Source organism: Acomys minous (genome assembly GCF_964271855.1).
Source record: "Acomys minous genome assembly, chromosome: 2".
NCBI classification, from domain to species: domain Eukaryota; kingdom Metazoa; phylum Chordata; class Mammalia; order Rodentia; family Muridae; genus Acomys; species Acomys minous.
Window position 1 is genome coordinate 23,073,685 of NC_140484.1, and position 18,819 is coordinate 23,092,503.

The 18,819-nt window shown below is 43.1% G+C and overlaps 1 protein-coding gene across 1 annotated transcript in view; it reads right to left on the minus strand.

Annotated features, from left to right (window-relative positions):
- KIF11 (kinesin family member 11) overlaps window positions 1-2,895 on the minus strand; it is a 42,447-nt gene extending 39,552 nt beyond the window's left edge. The window contains exon 1 of the mRNA XM_084763790.1: window positions 2,581-2,895. Within this exon, the coding sequence (XP_084619916.1) occupies window positions 2,581-2,657 (77 nt within the window). The 5' untranslated portion in view covers window positions 2,658-2,895. The remainder of the gene's footprint in view (window positions 1-2,580) is intronic.
- Between the last annotated feature and the right edge of the window lie 15,924 nt (window positions 2,896-18,819).

Below are 18,819 nucleotides of genomic sequence, written 5' to 3' on the forward strand. Positions count from 1 at the left end.
TCAATAGGAAATGGCTTCTCACCGACTCTGACAACCTGAGTCCAATTTCAAGTATGCAGAGGGTAAGAACAGAACCAACTCCCGAGACTTGTCCTTGAACCACTACAGTCTCTGTGGTGTCACATGTGCATAGGCATGTGCTTGAACCCACAGGATGCAAGGGAGCTACATAGTGAAACCCTGCCACTAGACAAGACAAAATGGATCTAACACCAACAGCCCGAGAAAGCCTCATATGTTGCTTATTAAAGCTTAATGACACATTGGCACCAGGAACACTACTTGATAGAGAAAAGGCTAAGCAGACCAGAAAAAGAAGAACCTATACCAAGATTATTGTACATAACATTTTTCGCTGGTGAAAAATATCAAAGAAATCTCTTAAGGTAAGACTTGAAGTGTAGGAGGTTAATATAGACACCAAGATGTTTATTTCTTAATTTGAGTGATACAAAAAAGCACGTTAGTTACAGTGGTCTTTTGGTTTTGTTTTTCAAGACAAGGTTTCTCTGGGTAGCCCTAGCTGTCCTCTAACTCCCTCATAGAGCAAGCTGGCCTCGAACTCGGAGATCAGTCTGCCTCTGCCTCCCGAGAGCTGGGATTAAAGACCTGTGCCACTACACCCCCACTGTTAAGTGTTCTTTATAACTTTTTATAACTCAAATATTTTGTAAGTAACAAGAAATAATAGCACACAAAAAACTTAATAGTGCCTGATGATGATGATGATGATTCTGCAAAATAATTGTTTAAAACGTGCATTTGTTGGGCTAGAGAGAGCCCTCAGGTTAAGCAGTTCCTTTTTCTTCCCGGACACCTGGAGGTTCACAACCACCTGTGACTCTGGTGCCTACAGATGATGCTTTCTTCTGACCGCCACAGGCACTTGCATATGCATGCACATACCCACACTTATACACATAATTAAAAATAAATTCTCTTGGGGCAGGGAGGGAAATGAAGCAGGATTTCTCTTTGTAGCCCTGGCTGTCCCTGAACTCAGAGATCCCTTTGCCTCTGCCTCCCATTGCTGGGATCAAAGGCGTGTGCCGCCACCGCCACCGCCACTACCCAGCTTAAATTCTTTCTTAAGTGTATTTGCTTTCCTGCTGATTAAAAAGAAACCTCCAAATTAAGTAACTAAATTAAAGCTCCAGAGTTGAGGAGTTAAGTGCTTTGGCTAGAGTGGAGGTAACTGCCACACTTCCTCTCCCTCACCTAGTTTACAAACTTGGTCATCAGTGGGGCCTGGCAACTCAAGCTCAAACTGCTGGTAACATTCCAGCACTCAGGGTGCTAAGGCAGGGAGATAGTGAGAGTTTGAGGCCAGTCTCGGTAACATAGTGAGACTGTGTCAAAACCAGCCAAACAAACAACAACAACAACAACAAAAAACCCACCAAAATGACAGGCACAATTGCACACCTGACACACTTAGGAGACAGGGCAGGAATATCAGATTTTAAGGTCATTTTGTGCTACATAGGCAGGTCAAGACATTAAGCCAATAGAAAAAAAAAAAGCCAACCACAGATAAACAAAAATTACACACCAAAACAAAAACCTTTGCCATCATCTTTAATAGCTACACCAAAGCTAAGTAGGCAATAACCTAAAAGGTTTTTTGTTTGTTTGATTTTGATTTTTGTTTTTAATATTTCAATTTGGGGAATACTTTCCGGCTGACAAAAAAGAAAAGTTGCAAGGGCAACTTTGACCAGCAACAAAAGCAGATGCAAGACACACATACATACACATTAACATATACGGGGGAAACCTCTAAAATGCTGGGAGGCTGGGGAGATTAATCACTACTTAGTCTGCAGTTTCAACAAGTACCCTCCTTCCTCTAAGAGTTCATTTTGAAATTGGATAGTGGGGTACCTGAAACCACGAGCCAGCAATCCCAGCTACGCCACAGGCCGAGACAGTAAAATAGGCTAACTCGCAACTCTTTGTCTTTTGTCTATGAGCAAAGGCAGATGATAACAGAAGTATGCTGCACCACTAACACGTACCTTCATTAGCTTGTGAGCTTCATAAACCCACTTTACAGCTTGGCTTGCAACGTTTAACTTAAAGTCAGCCATATCTGCTTGGTTAATAGAGGGTGACTAAGCTAGGATAAAGAGAAGCAGCTATTACTCGTTCCAAGGTGGAAATAACGCCAAGGCAAGCGCCAAACTACCTGCAAAGTTGGTATGAAGCTTTATTCTCAAACTGACAACTTGCATGGAGTAGTAGTAGCACAGGGCAATGACAACCTAAATCTTCGGCGATATTGGCTTTTAAAAGGGAACGCACTTTTCAGTCAAGTAACCATCAAATTCTTTGTGAATGTAGCTTAACTCTAACCAACACCAACACTGTTTCCCTTCAGAAACAAACCCTAATTTAGATCTCAACCCCCGCATCATTCTTATCGAACAAAACACAGGGGTGCCCAGAAACGGGTAATTTTAGACTCCTTCGGAAAATACAAACAAATCATTCTCCGAAACGGCACGGCGCGGCGCGGGGGGGGGGGGGGAGCCCAACAGCGAAGCCTCCGAGTCCGGACTCGTAGCAGCCTCTCCTTACCTGCATCTCACCACCACCTGAATGTTCTTGCCCTTCTCCTCTTTCTTCTTCGAAGAAGAATTCGGCTGGGACGCCATGACGGTCGCGCCAAAACCTGCGGGCCCGGCGGTGACTCCGACCCCGTGGGAACCGGGCGCCCACCTCCTCTCTCCCGGTGCTACCGCAGCCAGGAGGACACTTCTGCAGCTCAGCGTCCCCGCGGTCCCCGCGGTCCCCGCAGGCCTCTGGCCGTGGCCACTGCCCCGCAACAGCCGGAGAGACGGAACTTGCAGGCCGGTCTCTGCCCAGAAGTCAGCAACGATCCGGCGCCTCAATTTGAAAAAGGAGACAAGTTGCTGGGCCAATAGCAGCGCGGCGCGCGAGGCATCATGGGACGCCCGTCGTCACCGTGGCCACGCAGGGGCGTGGCCCGAGGAAAAGGGAAATGGCGCCGGCTGGGAGGTTGTGGAGCCGTGTTCGCTGTGCGAGCTAGCTGTGAGGCTGCTGGCGGGCTTCTGGGGGCCTGGGACGCCTACGTCGCCGCGCTCGCTGGGTCCTGCCTGCCTTCCGAGGCCTTTCGCTTTCCGTAGAGGTTACTACGACTCGGCGGCAACTGGGTCGCTTAAGTTGTAGATGGCGGCTGGCCGATCCCTCCGCCGCCCTAGGCTCCCGGAACTGCGTTTCTGTTTCACGGGATTTTAAGTGCCGTTTAGCCTCTGCTGTAACTCGCGGGTGCAGGGGAAGGGTCCCGTGTCCTCGCTAGTACCTGCCTCCGCAGTCCAGATCCCTGGCCCTCTGGGTTAAGCGTAGCCAACTAAATAAACTAGTGCCGGGAGATTCACCGGCATTTCAAAATGCCCCACGAAGTGAGCATACCGGGTCTCTCTATTCTCGCCTCCGCCCGAATCTTTCTCACTTCGACACTTGGTTTTAACCAGAGCCGTCCTCTCCAACCAACCTACTCCAAGGCTTTGAATCTTGTCCCTGAATGACTTCCTATGATGCCCCTGCTTGCTCTCTGTTTCTCCTCCCTGCTACTGCATTTACTCGGCAAGTAAGCTTTCCAAAGCAAACCACAGACCTTTTGTTGCAGAGACAGAAAGATCAGGTGTTTAAGGTCATTCTCATGCATTTCGAGTTTGAGGCCCCTGTGTGCCTACAAGGGGCTTTATCAAACAAGCAGGTTATGTCAGTTAACTTGCTTTTTATTCGTGTGTGTGTGTGTGTGTGTGTGTGTGTGTGTGTGTGTGTGTGTATTATGTATACAGTGTTCTGCCTGCTTGTACACCTGCAGGCCAGAAGAGGGCATCAGATCACATTATAGATGGTTGTGAGCCACCATGTGGTTGCTGGGAATTGAACTGAGGAAGGACCTCTGTAAGAGCAGACAGTGCACTTAACTGCTGAGCCATCTCTCCACCCTTCTGTTGTTGTTGTTGTTGTTGTTGTTGTTGTTGTTGTTGTTGTTGTTGTTTGGTTTTGGGGTTTTTTTGAAACAGGATTTCTCTGTGTAACAGCTCTGGCTGTCCTGGACTCCCTTTGTAGACCAGGCTTGCCTGGAACTCACAGAGATTTGGCTGCCTCTGCCTCCTGAGTGCTGGGATTAGAGGCCTGCGCCACCACACCCGGCCTTCTGTTGTTTTTTTAGACGGGATGTCATTCTGAACCCAAGGCTAGCCCTGTGTGAATCCTCAGTGATCTTCCTGCCTTCGGAGTACTATTATTACAAGAATGAATCACTCCTCCCTGCTTGTTTGTTTGCTTTCTTTTTTCAAGGGTTGTGGTTTAAGATTACTTTGTGTGTGTGTGTGTGTGTGTGTCCTCCAAGTTTTTGTTTGTTTGGTTTGGTTTTTTGAGACAAGGTTTCCTCTGTGTAGCCTTGGCTGTCCTAGACTCACTTTGTAAACCAGGCTGGCCTCGAACTCACAGTGACCCGCTGCCTCTCTCTCCCAGAGTACTGGGATTAAAAGTGTGAGCCATTGCTTCCGGCGCTATTTTCTTTATAATTACATTGTGTTTTCTCTCTACTGAATGTACATTCCATCTGGGACCTTCATATTGTTTTGGTTTATTTATTTCTTTCTTTCTTTCTTTCTTTCTTTTTTTTTTTTTTTTTTTTTTTTTTTTTTTTTTTTTTTGACAGAGACTGTGTATCTCAGGTTAGCTGAATCACTGTACAGCTGAATAAGACTGATCCTCAGTGCTGGGATTACAGGCATTCACCACCAAACCCATTTATACTGGACTGGGTCTCAAACCTGGGGCCTCTTTGTGCTAGACCAGCACTCTACCTTCTACACCCCTACCTGGTTTTCCAGTACCTTGAACAGACATTTATTTACACAAAGTAAATACAACCTTGGTACCTGAAGGAAAATATTTAACATCTCTTAGTTTGGGTTTCCCTGTAGTAAAATGGATATCATAAAATTTATTGTTATCTGAATATCAGGTCTGCTGCTTGCTGTTTTCTTTACAAACACACACACACAACTCTGGAAACAGGAGTTTGTACAAAGAAATGTGTTTGTTTACATTTTGAGCCAGAACTGCAAAGAGTACGAGTTCTCACCCCTCTACCTTGAAACAAAGCCCAGAAGCATGCTTATATAGGTTGATCTGTAAGATAAGTTACCAAAACTGAAGATGATGCCTTTTCCAGGGGAACAGCTGTGACATGCGGACTTCAGCCTGTTCCTGGACCAACCTCGATCTCCTGGGAAAGCAGGAGGAAGCACTGAGGATTGAACCTAAGGCTTTGTGGATGCTAGGCAGGTGCTCTACCACTAAGTGACACTCCAGCCCTTAAATGTGATTTGTAACTTTTTTTTTTTAAGATTTATTTATTATGTACAGTGTTCTGCTTACATGTACACCTGCCCACCAGAAGAGGGCACTAAATCTCATTATAGATGATTGTGAGCCACCATGTGGTTGCTGGGAATTGAACTCAGGACCTTTGAAAGAGCACCAGCATGCTTAAACTCTGAGCCATCTCTCCAGCCCTTAAACGTGATTTGTGTGTGTGAAATGTAATTTTTTTTAAGGGCTCCTGTTCCACTGTTATAATTATTTGAGGATTAAGATAACGTGTGTAGTGCCTAGCAGATAATGTTTTTAAAAAAGAAAAGGAAAGGAAAAGGGAGGTGGCTCAGAGGTTAAGAGCACTGGCTGCTTTTTCAAAGGTCCTGAGTTCAATTCTCAGCAACCACATGGTGGCTGACAACCATCTATAATGTGATCTGACCCCCTCTTCTGGCATGTAAGGCACACATGCAGGCAGAACACTGTATATATAATAAATACATAAATCTTTTTAAAAAGGAAAATTTTGGGGGCTGGAGAGATAGCTCAGCAGTTATGAGCACTGACTGCTTTTCCAGAGGTCATGAGTTCAATTCCCAGCAACCACATGGTGGCTCACAGCCATCTATACCCTCTAGTGCCCTCTTCTGGTATGCGGGTGTACATGCAGATAGAGCACTCATATACATCAAATAAATAAATAAAATCAACTAAAAATAAAAGGAAAGATTTCCTTCTTAATAAATATCAAAACAGTATTGGCATGAAATCTTTTAGATTGTTGCAAGGAATTCAAGAAAATAACTAGCCAGGTGTGTTTGCACAGGCCTATAATCTCAGCACTTGGGAGACAGAGGCAGGCAGACCTCTGTGAGTTCAAGGCCAGCCTGGTCTACAAAGAGATTTCCAGGACAGCCAGGGCTATTACATAGAGAAACCCTGTCTCAGAAAAAAGAAAGAAAGAAAAGAACTAAAATTTTAAAATAAAAGCTAGGAACATAATAGTACAGCACTGGTTACTATGTTTACAACCCTGTTTTTGATTCCAACCACTGAAAAAAAAAAAAGGCTGAGTATATAGGCACACACCTATAATGTCAGCAGGTGAAAGGAGGAAACAGTGGAAGTGCTAGTTTGAGACCACATGGACTGGACAATGAAACCCTGTTACACAACAAGCAGAAAAACAATAAAAGCACAAGAGCTTCAAATATCTCATTATGTTTTCTGAGACCAGGTCTTGCTATGGAGCACAAACCACTCAAACCCTTGTTAGTGTTCCTGTGTCACCCTACCTGCCTCAGGGCTGAGATTACAGGTGTGCACCACCGTGGCGACTGAGAGCCTCCAATAATGGACATAGCCACCAGGTATCTAGGGCTTACTCTGCTAAAGGCTTTGTACTTATCACCTCACAGTAATTAAACAACAGGCCAAATGGGACATAGTGTCTGTGGCTATCTTTCCAGGAGGAAAGTTCACTTATTTCTGCCTTCTAACTCCAGGCTGTTAACTACTGTTTGTCCCACCTAGTTTTTTTGTTTGCTCAGTCCACATGTACTGACTATAACAATATCTTTATTTACTAGTCACTATGAACCAGGCAATGTAAGTTGTATTACTGTCTGGACCACAACATACATGCTAATGAAGATGGTCAGGGTCTTTTTGTTTGTTTGTTTGGTTGGTTGGTTGGTTGGTTTTTTTGGTTTTTTCCAGACAGGGTTTCTCTGTGTAGCCTTGGCTGTCCTGGACTCACTTTGTAGACCTGGCTAGCCTCAAACTCACAGCAATCCACCTTCCTCTGCCTCCCGAGTGCTGGGATTAAAGGCATGCCATCACAGCCTGGCATGGTTAGGGTCCTGTGAATACTTAGAAGTTTTGTTGCATTAAGCAGGTGGCTATCTCTGAATATTATTCTACACTGCCCCGTGTAAACCTCAAACAATAGCCATTTCTCTGTTGAAAGTCTGCTGTGGATGTGGCTCAGTTGGCCAAAGCTTCCTACTGTGCATGAGGCCCTGGTTTCAATTTAAAAAAAAAAGTGTGGGCCAGACATGGTTGTGCATGCCTGTAATCCCAGCACTTGGGAGGCAGAGGCAGGCAGGTCGCTGTGAGTTCAAGGCCAACCTGGTCTACAAAGCAAGTCCAGGACAGCCAAGGTTAATAGAGAGAGCCTGTCTCAAAAAACCAAAAAAGAAAAAAACCCTGTCTAGAAAAACAACAAAACCCAAAAAGATTCATTTGCTAGGTAGTGGTGGTATGGGCCTTAAATCCCAGGATTCAGGAGGGAGAGGCAGGCAGATCTCTGAAGTTGAGGCCAACCTGGTATACTGAGTGAGTTCCAGGTCAGCCAGGACTCAAAAAAAGAGGGCCTGTCAAGATGGCTGAGAGGTAAGAGCATTGGCTGCTCTTTGGTCCTGAGTTCAATTCCAAGCAACCACATCGTGGCTCACAACTATCTATAATGTGATCTTGTTCCCTCTTCTGGCATGCAGGTGACATGTAGGCAAAACACTCTATGCATAAATAAACAAAACAGAAACAAAAGATGTATGAGAGAGAAAAAGAGAGGCATAGTATACATGTCTGTATTTATTTGGTTAGATGAGCGTCATACGTGCACATTTAGGAACCAGGGGGTCACATTAGGTGTATTGTTCTCCACATTTTAAAAAATATATATATTTTTTGCCAGGCGTGGTGGCACAAACCTTTATTCCCAGAACTCAGGAGGCAGAGGCAGGCAGGTCTCTGTGAGTTCCAGGCCAGCCTGATCTATTAAAAGAGTCCAGGTCAGCCAGGGCTATTACACAGAGAAACCCTGTCTCGAAAAACCAAAAAAGCAATCAAGCAAGCAAGCAAACACACAAATAAAAAACCCACACAAACAAAATTTTGAGGTATTTGTATATGTTAACATACAAGAACATCATGAAACTGTACCAAGCATTCTTCTTGGGTGGTGAAATTGAAGAGCACTGTAACATCATTCTCCTATTACATATTTATCTGCTAATTGTTTTCTCCAAACAGCGATATTATTGGGAATCCAGAGCACTGCATTTCAGCTTCCAGATGAATGAATACATCTGTTTCCATTAGCAACACCATGCATATGCATGTGTATTCCACTTGGAATGTGATTTATAAAAAGGCAATTATATGATTAGTCAATAAAGCATTTACTAGTTAGCTATGTTTCACCAAATATGTTTCTTAGAACCCAGAATGCCAGTCAAACAATGAAGGAACTCTGACCTAAAAAAAAAAAATCCTCCATTTGGGGACTGGAGAGATGGATTAGCAATTAAGAACACTGGCTGCTCTTCCAGAACACCTGGGTACATTTTCTGGTACCCACATGTAGATCACCACTGTCTGAAACTCCAAGTCCAGGGGTTCCAACACCTTCACATGGATACACATGCAGGCAAAACACTAATGCACATAAGATACAAATAAATCACTTTTTAAAAATCTTCCATGTAGGGCTGGGTGTGGCACACGTCTTTAATCCCAGCACTCAAGAGGCAGAGGCAGGCAGATTGCTGTGAGTTTGAGGCCGGCCTGGTCTACAAAGCGAGTCTAAGACAGCCAAGGCTACACAGGGAAACCTGTCTGGGGTGGGGGCAATCCTCCATTTGATGAGGAAGAATCTGTGTTGTTTAATGAAAGGGTTGATGTTTTCTCTGTGTAGCTTTGGCTGTTTTGGGACTCACTCTGTAGACCAGGCTGGCTTTCAGCTCACAGAGATCTGCCTGCCTCTGCCTCCCAAGTTCTAGGACTAAAGGCGTGCACCACTACTGCAGGCAAGAAAAAAAAAAATACAACTTTGTAAAAGTAACTTTCATTTGCCTGATGCAATTGTCATCTGGGAGAGTAACTGCCTGCATCTTCTAAGCCAGCCCTAGTCCTGGAAGCGTCTAGACGCCATACAGTCTAATCTAGGCCTAGAATGTTTGCAGCCTCTGAGACTTACTGCTGAACAAGCTCACCCTTTCTAGTTCTTTCTCAGCTCTGGCTAGCTGGTTCAACTTAGCTGTTCTGGCTCAAACTCCTCTTCAAACTGACTGATTCAGTCTGGCTTCTCTTAGCTTCTGACTGAATTGCTCTGCTTAGCCTCGGACTAATTCTAAAAGTCCATTCTAATCTTCTGGCTCCTTCTCATTCTCAGCTCGTTCTGTCTTCACCTGTGTCTGGCTCGTTATCTCTATAACCTGTCTCTGTAAAATGGTCCCAGTAAAACTGCCTCCTCTCTTCTCTTCTCTTCTCTTCTCTTCTCTTCCCTTCCCTTCCCTTCCCTTCCCTTCCCTTCCCTTCCCTTCCCTTCCCTTCCCTTCCCTTCCCCTCCCCTCCCCTCCCCTCCCCTCCCCTCCCCTCCCCTCTCTCTCTCTCTCTCTCTCTCTCTCTCTCTCCCCCTCCTTCTCCCTCCCTCTCTGCACTGCTGTCCTATGTCCTCTTTTTCCTGTCTCTTCTGGTGAGAGTTGGGTGTATGCTATCTTGACTCATTCCAGCCAGAGTAGCATGTGGCTGGAGTTTTGTTTTGTTTGTTTGTTTTGTTTTGTCTGTTTGTTTATTTTTGGTTTTTTAAGACAGGGTTTCTCTGTGTTATCCTTGGCTCTCCTGGACTCCCTGGACCAGGCTAGCCTCAAACTCTGCCTCCCGAGTGCTGGGATTAAAGGCGTGTGCCACCATGCCTGACTTAAGTGTATACTTTTTAGTGGCTGGAATCATGTTAAGTTCTGTTCTGTCTGTGGGCACAAATTCTGAAGAGAACAGCAGTAAGTACGTCTGCATGCTTTTGTAAGTACAGAGAAAGCACAATTCACAAACTGCTTATAACTCTGTTTTTAAAAATAGTGGAGGTGGGAATTTAGCTCAGTGGTCGAGCACTTGCCTAGCAAGCACAAGGCCCTAGGTTCAGTCCCCAGCTCTGAAGAAGAAAAAAAAAAGACAAAATAACAAAAAATAGTTTAAAAATGCATACACAGCCAAGCATGGTAGCGCATGCCTGTAATCCCAGCACTTGGGAGGCAGAGGCATGTGAGTTCCAGATCAGCCTTGTCTACAAAATGAGTCCAAGACAGCCAGGGCTATACAGAGAAACTCTGTCTCAGAAAAACCAAATAGTAACAGTAATAATAATAATAACAACAACAACAATAATAATAATATGCTTACATAGTACAGGAATGTAGCTTAGTTGACCAAGTGCTTATCTTGTTTACACAAAGCCTTAGGCTCAATCCCCAGCAGTGCATAAAGCCAAGCATGGTGGTGTATTCCCATAATCCCACTGGGGAGGTAGAGGCAGGATGATTAGAACTTCAAATTCTTTGTGAGGCAGAGGCAGGCAGATATCTGTGAGTTCCAGACCAGCCTGGTCTACAAAGAGAGTCCAGGACAGCCAGGGCTCTGTTACACAGAGAAACCCTGTTTTAGGAAAAAAAAAGAAGCTCAAGTTATCTTTGACTACAGAGTAAGTTCATGAATTCAAGATTTGAAGCTACATGAGATCCTGTCTTTAAAAACATAAATAATAAAAAAAAAAAAGGAAGGAAGGAAGGAAGAAAGAAAGAAAAAATAAGTATATAGTTTCCCAAATCAAAATTTAGATTACTGATTTGTTTTCAAATAGTACAATCTTAGCAGCAAACGTTAATGGGGAACAGGAAAAAAGAGATTGCCAGCTCAACTTCCTGGCTTCTTGTCAAGCCCAGGAAGCCTTTCTTTCTCCTGACTCAACTACTTTCTACTGATATTTCCCACGTGTTTTCCTTCTTTTGATCTCACATTGTCTGTACAGTATATCAATATAAACATTTCCTCACAGGGACCACTTTAACCACTTTTTCTGAGATGACTGCCCCCAAACTCTCTCAGGACCCCTTTTATTCCTTTTCCTATACAACAGAATAAGTTGAATTTTTACCCTCTATTTTTTGTTTTTAGACAGGGTTTCATGTAGTTCAGGCTAGCCTAAAACTTGCTACGTAGCCAGGGATGGCCTTTAACTACTGAGCATCCTGCTTCCTCCCTCCATGTTAGTTCATTTTTGTTACTATGCAGTATTTCATACATATTGCAGAGTTTAGTTTTGTGTCTCTTACTGTTAGTGAGCATTTAGATTGTTTCCAGCTTGGGGACCATAACTCATTTCACTGTTGTGAACATGTATTTTCATGCACATTTGTTCACTTTTCTGTTGGGCCTATTTATAGCTAAAATTGAAATTATGGACTAGCATATGGATAGCTATATTAAATCACAGTTTTAATGGGTATTGCTCAACAGTTCTCTGTGGCCCTTTGTCTGGCTTCATGCTGATATCATATTGTCTTAGCCACTACAGCTTAATAATGCTTACTATTCGTACTGCTTGATATAAATGCTACCAATTCACTTTTTCCCCCCAATGGGTAAAAAAATTAAGTTTATTTTATTTTTACAAATTTTTTATTAAATATTTTTACATATACAACATATACACTTGTATTATTACACATATATACAGTAAACTACCTATAATAAGAAGAGCCACGAAACAACCAGGAATTATATAAATGTTACATTCATACTGTTTTGGCTATTTGTATTTGGCAACCTTGAAGAAAACATCTTATTTATCTTGGTGAGTCTAAAATTCTGAATGTAAATCAATATCTATCATATCTCATCGTTATCAACTTAAAACATCTATCTAGACCTAAAAATATCTTAAACCCCTAAACAACTAAGCTTAATTGTAAAACTGAGCAATGTGGTCTTCAACCCCGTCAGAGACTTGAGAAGGAATAAAATTAATTACCTGAGTATACAGGGAGTGCAGGTTGGCAGCTTCCCAAATGAGAAGATGATAGAGACAGTTTGCTACCTAAATAGTCACCCAAAACTCTCTATAACATTGGAGCATCACCTTCAGCCTTCTGGCCCAATATATCTGACGGACATATTTGTGAGGCAGGAACTATTGAAGAATTGCTTACCTTATCAGAGTTTGGCTATCAACTCTGCCTGCATCCAAGCTTGCCCATTTTTAGGCAGAATTCTGTCTGTGGTAGAAATGAAGACATTTCTCCCAGTGGCTTGCTTGCCACCTTTGAAGTCATCTCCATAAGGAGGTACTTTGATGCTCATCGTCTTCTTTGAGGTAGGCTGGGTGTTGCCAGAATTTAACCTGTCTCATTGTAAATGAATCTTTAGAATAATAAAAAAAACATCTGTAAATGCCATATTCTGTATGTCTTTGAGGTTTTTGAAGAACTTATCTAACTATTTTACCTTATCCAGCTTATTTAACCATTTTCCCACTTTTATTTGGGCCCCTACAAAGGTATTATTGGTCCCAAATCAGCTGGAAGAAACCTTAAAACCTTAAGGGGGGTTGGGTAGGTTTTTGGTTGCTTTCTTGGACAATAGATGTTTATTTTCATTGGGAGTTGGCTATAAGTTATTATTAGTCTTATTTAGAGAGAAAACAAGGTTGACTCATGGATGTCTCTCCTTTACCTCTTTCATTCTTAGGTTTGGAGATAGGGGTTGAAAAGAAAAAGTGGGAATATAGAAATATAAAGGGATGATAGGACAAAAAGTAGATTAGTGAATCTACTTCTCAACTCAATGCCTTATTTGTTACTCACAAAGTTATTTTTAATTCACTGGTATAGAATTTTTTTATAGATGCAAAATGAGTTTAATTTTAGATAAATTGGTATAGAATTCAAATTTAAGATTATTCTTCACAGGCTGGAGAGATGGCTCAGCGGTTAAGTGCACTGACTGCTCCTCCAGAGGTCATGAGTTCAATTCCCAGCAACCACATGGTGGCTCACAACCATCTATAATGTGATCTGATGCCCTCTTCTGGCCTGCAGATGTATATGCAGGCAGAGCACTGTATACATAATAATAAATAAAGAAATCTTTTTAAAAAGATTATTCTTCACACACATTATATATAGTTCTACTCTAATACACAGCATTGTACCCACACAACTCAATTATAATAAAGGTTTACTTCCAATACTTTGAAAGTGTTGTTGCAGGCTGTTTAAGTAAGTTATACAAGTTAATTGTTAGTTGGTCAAATCATGGTCATATCAATTATTAGTCTATTTCTTTCACAAGAATATACATCCTAGGTGTATTGGATTCATTTTTTTAAAAAAGCTCTGCATTGTCGGACAGCGGAGCTGCACGCCTTTAATCCCAGCATTAAGGAGGCAGGGAGCTCTCTATGAGTTGGGGCCAGCCTCAAGTACAGAGTAAGTTCCAGGACAGCCATGGCTAAAACAGAGAAACCCTGTCTCAAAAAAACCAAAAAAGAAAGGAAGGAAGGAAGGAAAAAGAGAGGAAGGAAGGAAGAAAATAGAAAGGTAGGAAGAAAGAAAAAAAAGCCCTTCATAATGGCTCGTATCTGTAATCCTAGCACAGGGGAAGCTGAAACAAGAGAATCATTGAGTGTGAGGTTAGTCTGGGCTTCACGGTATCTTCCAGTCACCTGGAATAACACACACACACACACACACACACACACACACACGACTCTGTGCCACCTCCACTACCCCACTCCATACCCAGATATGCCATGCCCTCCTCCAGGGTCTAGCCTGATAAGTGTGGTCGGCACCCCTCATCAAGGAAACTTCTCTTTGCAACAATAGACTGAGACCATTACAGAAAACCCACAACTAATCAAAATGCAGAGCTGTGGAGCCCGGTCCCAGAGGATGCATCTACAACACAATGCCTGCCCCAAAGGCTCAGGGAGCATTGTGGAAGAGGAAGTGGAAAGACTGTAAAAGCCAGAGAGTCGGGGACTTTCCTGTGAGATTGTGTCTCCTGGTGACATCAAAAGTCTCACTTTTCAGTTGGGTGGTGGTGGCGCGTGCCTTTTTTGCTGTTAGACTGTGTCTCCTGGTGACACTAAAAGTCTCACTTTTCAGCCAGGCGGTAGTGGCGCATGCCTTTAATCCCAGCACTTTGGAGGCAGAGCAGATGGATCGCTGTGAGTTCGAGGCCAGCCTGGTCTACAAAGGGAGTCTGGGACAGCCAGGGCTACACAGAGGAACCCTGTCTTGAAAAAAAGTCTCACTTTTCTGTCTTCTGTGTTTACCAACATGACAGCCCAAACAAGCTAAACAAGAAAGCAAGCCTTGGCTGTCCTGGACTCACTCTGTAGACCAGGCTGGCCTCAAACTCACAGCGATCAGCCTGCCTCTGCCTCCCAGAGTGCTGGGATTAAAGGTATGTGCCACCATCGCCCGGCCTCCTTACATTTTCATTTAATTGTTTATAAAACATTTGTCATGACTTATCAATTCTGGGTCCTTTTTTTTAATCCATAGGCTCCTCCTTCCTCTCTTCTTCATATTGTAATTTATTAGTCAAAGAGATCAGGTCTTAGCCAAGCATGGTGGCCATATTTCTAAATTTAGCACTTAAGAGTACTGTTTTGAGGACAGCCTAGGATTACCTAGCAAGACCCTTTTTCAACAACAAATTACTTAGTAAGTTAAAGGTTAGGTAAATGTTTCTGAAGAGCCTCAAACATCCTACAGATGGCTACATGCATTATTATGATGCGACTTAACATGTTGACCTGCCTGCGCTGCCCTGTGATTTCGGTAAACGGAATCGAATGCATAGGCTTGACCCGATCCAGCAGCTATGTGCTTACGAAGCACTGTGCTTGTAGCCAGGCATGATACAAGAGTGGCTTCAGGTATCACCTGTAGTACTTGTCCTACCACGGGGAAGTTAGGACTCAAACAAGAACCTTCAGAGAGTGGCTAACTACTCTGGCAGCTCAGATCAGAGAGACAGTCTTTCCAGTGTGCTCAGCCAGGAATGGGACCAAGAGAGAGTTTTGTGGACACAGTGACATTACCTGGATTTGGAGGTTGTTAGAGCACTGATAGAATTTCAGTCATCAAATGGCTGTGAGAACTGGAGGTGGGAGTGGGTGAGAGTTGAGCTGGTGATGCGCTGTTGTGGGTTGGTGCCTACCGACATATTCTGGGAGCTGAGAAGAGGCCTCTGGGTAGAACAAACCCCTTCCTTGCAAGCATAAAGATGGAATCTTGAGCACCCACACAAAGACAGCAAGGTCAGCTTCTGGCCTTCACATGTAAGTGCATCTCTATACACAGGTGACATACATATACGAACATGCATACTCACATGCATAACACACACACAGAGTCACATCAAATTCTACAAGCCTTCGAATGTTAAATTATTTGAAAAATATGTCTTAGTAGATGTACTTAAAACTTCAAGGAGAGGAGATGACATGATTTTGGAATGATAAATTGTCTTCTAAATCCAGTGACAAATGTTTTTATAAGAGATAGAAGTCAGGCATGATGGTGCATGCCTGTAATCCCAGGCCAGAGACAGATGGATCTCTGTGAGTTCAAGGCCAGTCTGGTCTACAATGTGAGTCCAGGACAACCAAGGCTACACAGAGAAACTCTGTCTTGAAAGAGCAAGTGGAGGGGGGGGGTAGTGAAGGAGGGAGGGAGGGAGGGAGGAGGAAGAGGAGAAGGAGGAAAAGACACAGAGGAGACAACAACAAGAGGACAGATGTGGGCTGGAGAGATGGCTCAGTGGTTAAGAGGACTGACTGTTCTTCCAGAGGTCATGAGTTCAATTCCCAGCAACCACATGATGGTTCACAACCATCTATAACGTGATCTGATGCTTCTGGCTTGCAGGGATACGTGCAGACAGCACTGTATGCATATAAATAAATAAATAAATAAATAAATAAATAAATAAATAAATAAAATCCCCATTTAAAAAAAAAAGAGGACAGGTGTGTGCTGGACTAATATGACTGGCAGTCAAGCACATCGGCAACTACAGAGACCGGAAGAGACAAGAAATGGGTTTTTCCCTAGATACTCAAGGAAGCACAGCTTTGCATCTGCAAATACTTTGATTTTTAACTGCTTTTTCTTCTTCTTCTTTTCTCTGTGTAGTCCTGGCTGCCTTGGCACTCCCTATGGAGACCAAGTTCACCTTGAACTCAGAGATCTACCTATCTCTGTTTCCTAAGTGCTAGGCTAAAGGTGTACACCAGCAGTATTCAGAAAATTTGAACTTCTGATCTCTAAACTAAGAATAAATTTCTGTCATTTTAAGCTACCAATTTTGTTTATTTGTTATGGCAGCCATAGGAAACTAACTTAGCAACTTGGGGCTAGAATGTTTTATGATGAAATTGTGTGTGTGTGTGTGTGTGTGTGTGTGTGTGTGTATGTTAAGTATATTTACTGTATTATATAGTAAAAGAGAATTACATATAAATATGGCATATAAATATATACATATATGCCTTATATAGAAGACTCTACAGGGTTGGGGATATAGTCCCATTGGTAGAATGCTTGCCTGAATGCACAAAGCCCTGGCACTGTATAAACTAGTTATAGCAATACATACATGTGATCCTAGCACTGAGAGTGGAAGCAGGAGGACCAGAAGTGCAAGCTCATCCTCAACTACATAGTGAGCTTGAGGCCAGTCTGCCCTTCATGAGACCCTGTCTCAAAAAATACTAGGAGGACACTGGGTGTTCCTTCTCTTGGGGGTTATGTCCTATCCCAGCACATTACAGCCCCTTTACTCTAGTCTGTGACTTTACAGTGCTATTTACTGCTATAATAAATTATATTAGACCCTCCAAGACTTCTCTACCCCAGTTTGTTCCCAAATAATTGACACAGAGAAACTATAATTTATCTTATAAGCTGAAAGCACTAGAGCTGGGCAGATATCAAAGCTGTAAGCTATTTTGCTATCTCCCAGCTATACATCCCAAGTTACTTGGCAATAAGTCGTCCTGTCTGAGCTGGATCTGCTCTATCAGTGTGTCCTCGCTGCCATGTGCTCATGGTCCACTCTGCCCCATTTGGCAACTTCCTTCTCTCCAGCTTCCCCTCTCCTCCTGCTTCCTCTCCTTACCTCTGCCTCATGGTCTCCCCCTCAGACCCCAAGCCCAGGAACCTCAACTCCACCTACCTCTCTTCTGCCTAGCCAGGCTGTCAACAACTTTATTAGCCAATCAGGAACAATTGAGGAGCAAAGTTACACAGCATCTCTTGGTGTACATGAGACTGTGTTTGTCTGGGATGTGACCAGATCTTGGGGGCCAGTAATTAGCATTAGAATACATAGCACCAGACCAATCCTCAACAATTCCCCCTTTTTGTGTAGATAAAAAAGCGCTTTCTCTTACAATAATACCATACATAACCCAGCATATTCCATTCAGAAAAAAAGAACAAATATGAAACAATTATGACATTCACAATGTCCAGTTCATATGCACCTGGCAACTTTGAGGAAAGTATTATACTATCTATCCTATCTTGGTGAGTTCAGAGTCAAATCATTGTACTCAAATCATTTTTTGTTAGTTAGCATTTAGCAACCTAAAAATTCTTATCTAAAAATATCATCTTCTAAAATCCTAAGTACCTTACACTTAATTGTATGACTATAACTATCTAGTCTTCAAAGACTTGAGAAGGAAGTAATATTACCAAAGTATGTAGGAAGTGCAGACAAGCAGCCTCCAGTACTAAGAATTGACAGACAAGCCAGGCAGGTCTTTAATCCCTGAACTTGGGAAACAGAGGCAGTCAGATCTCTGAGTTTGAGGCCAGCCTGGTCTACCAAGCAAGTCCAAGGCAGCCAAGTCTACACAGAAAAGCCCTGTCATTTTTTTTAAAGATTTATTTATTATATATACAATGTTCTGCCTGCATGCCAGAAGAGGCCACCAGATCTCATTATAAATGGTTGTGACCATCTTGTAGTTGCTGGGAATTGACCTCAGGACCTCTGGAAGAGCAGCCAGTGCTCTTAACCTCTGAGCCATCTCTCCAGCCCCAAGAAAACCTGTCTTGAAACACCCCACCCACCCACCCAAAAAAGAATTGTCTATCTGGACAGTCACACATTTTCCTCTGTAATAGAGCATCAAAGCCAGGCATGGTGATGCATGCCTTTAATCCCAGCACTCAGGAGGCAGAGGTAGGTGGATCTCTGAGTCCAAAGCTAGCCTGCTCAACAAAGCAAGTCTAGGATAGCCAGGGCTGTTACACAGAGAAATTCTGCCTTGGAAAAACAAACAAACAAAAGAGCACCAATTTTCAGCCATCTGACTCAGTATATCTGGCAGACGTATCTGTGAAGCTAGAACTATGAAGGACTTGCTTATCCTGTCTTGGCTGAGCTTGACAGTCAATTTCCCCACATGTTGTTTTGAGTGAAAAATCTCAGATCGTTCTATTTTACCAATAAAGACTCAAGAGCCAGAGGTTGTGGTGGAAAACTTGCTAGCTCAGAGAGACAGAGAAAGCACCCAGCCGAACTTCCTATTAATCTCACTTCCTAGTGGCGAAGGCCCAAAAGGCTCACTAGCTCAGCTGACAGCCCAGG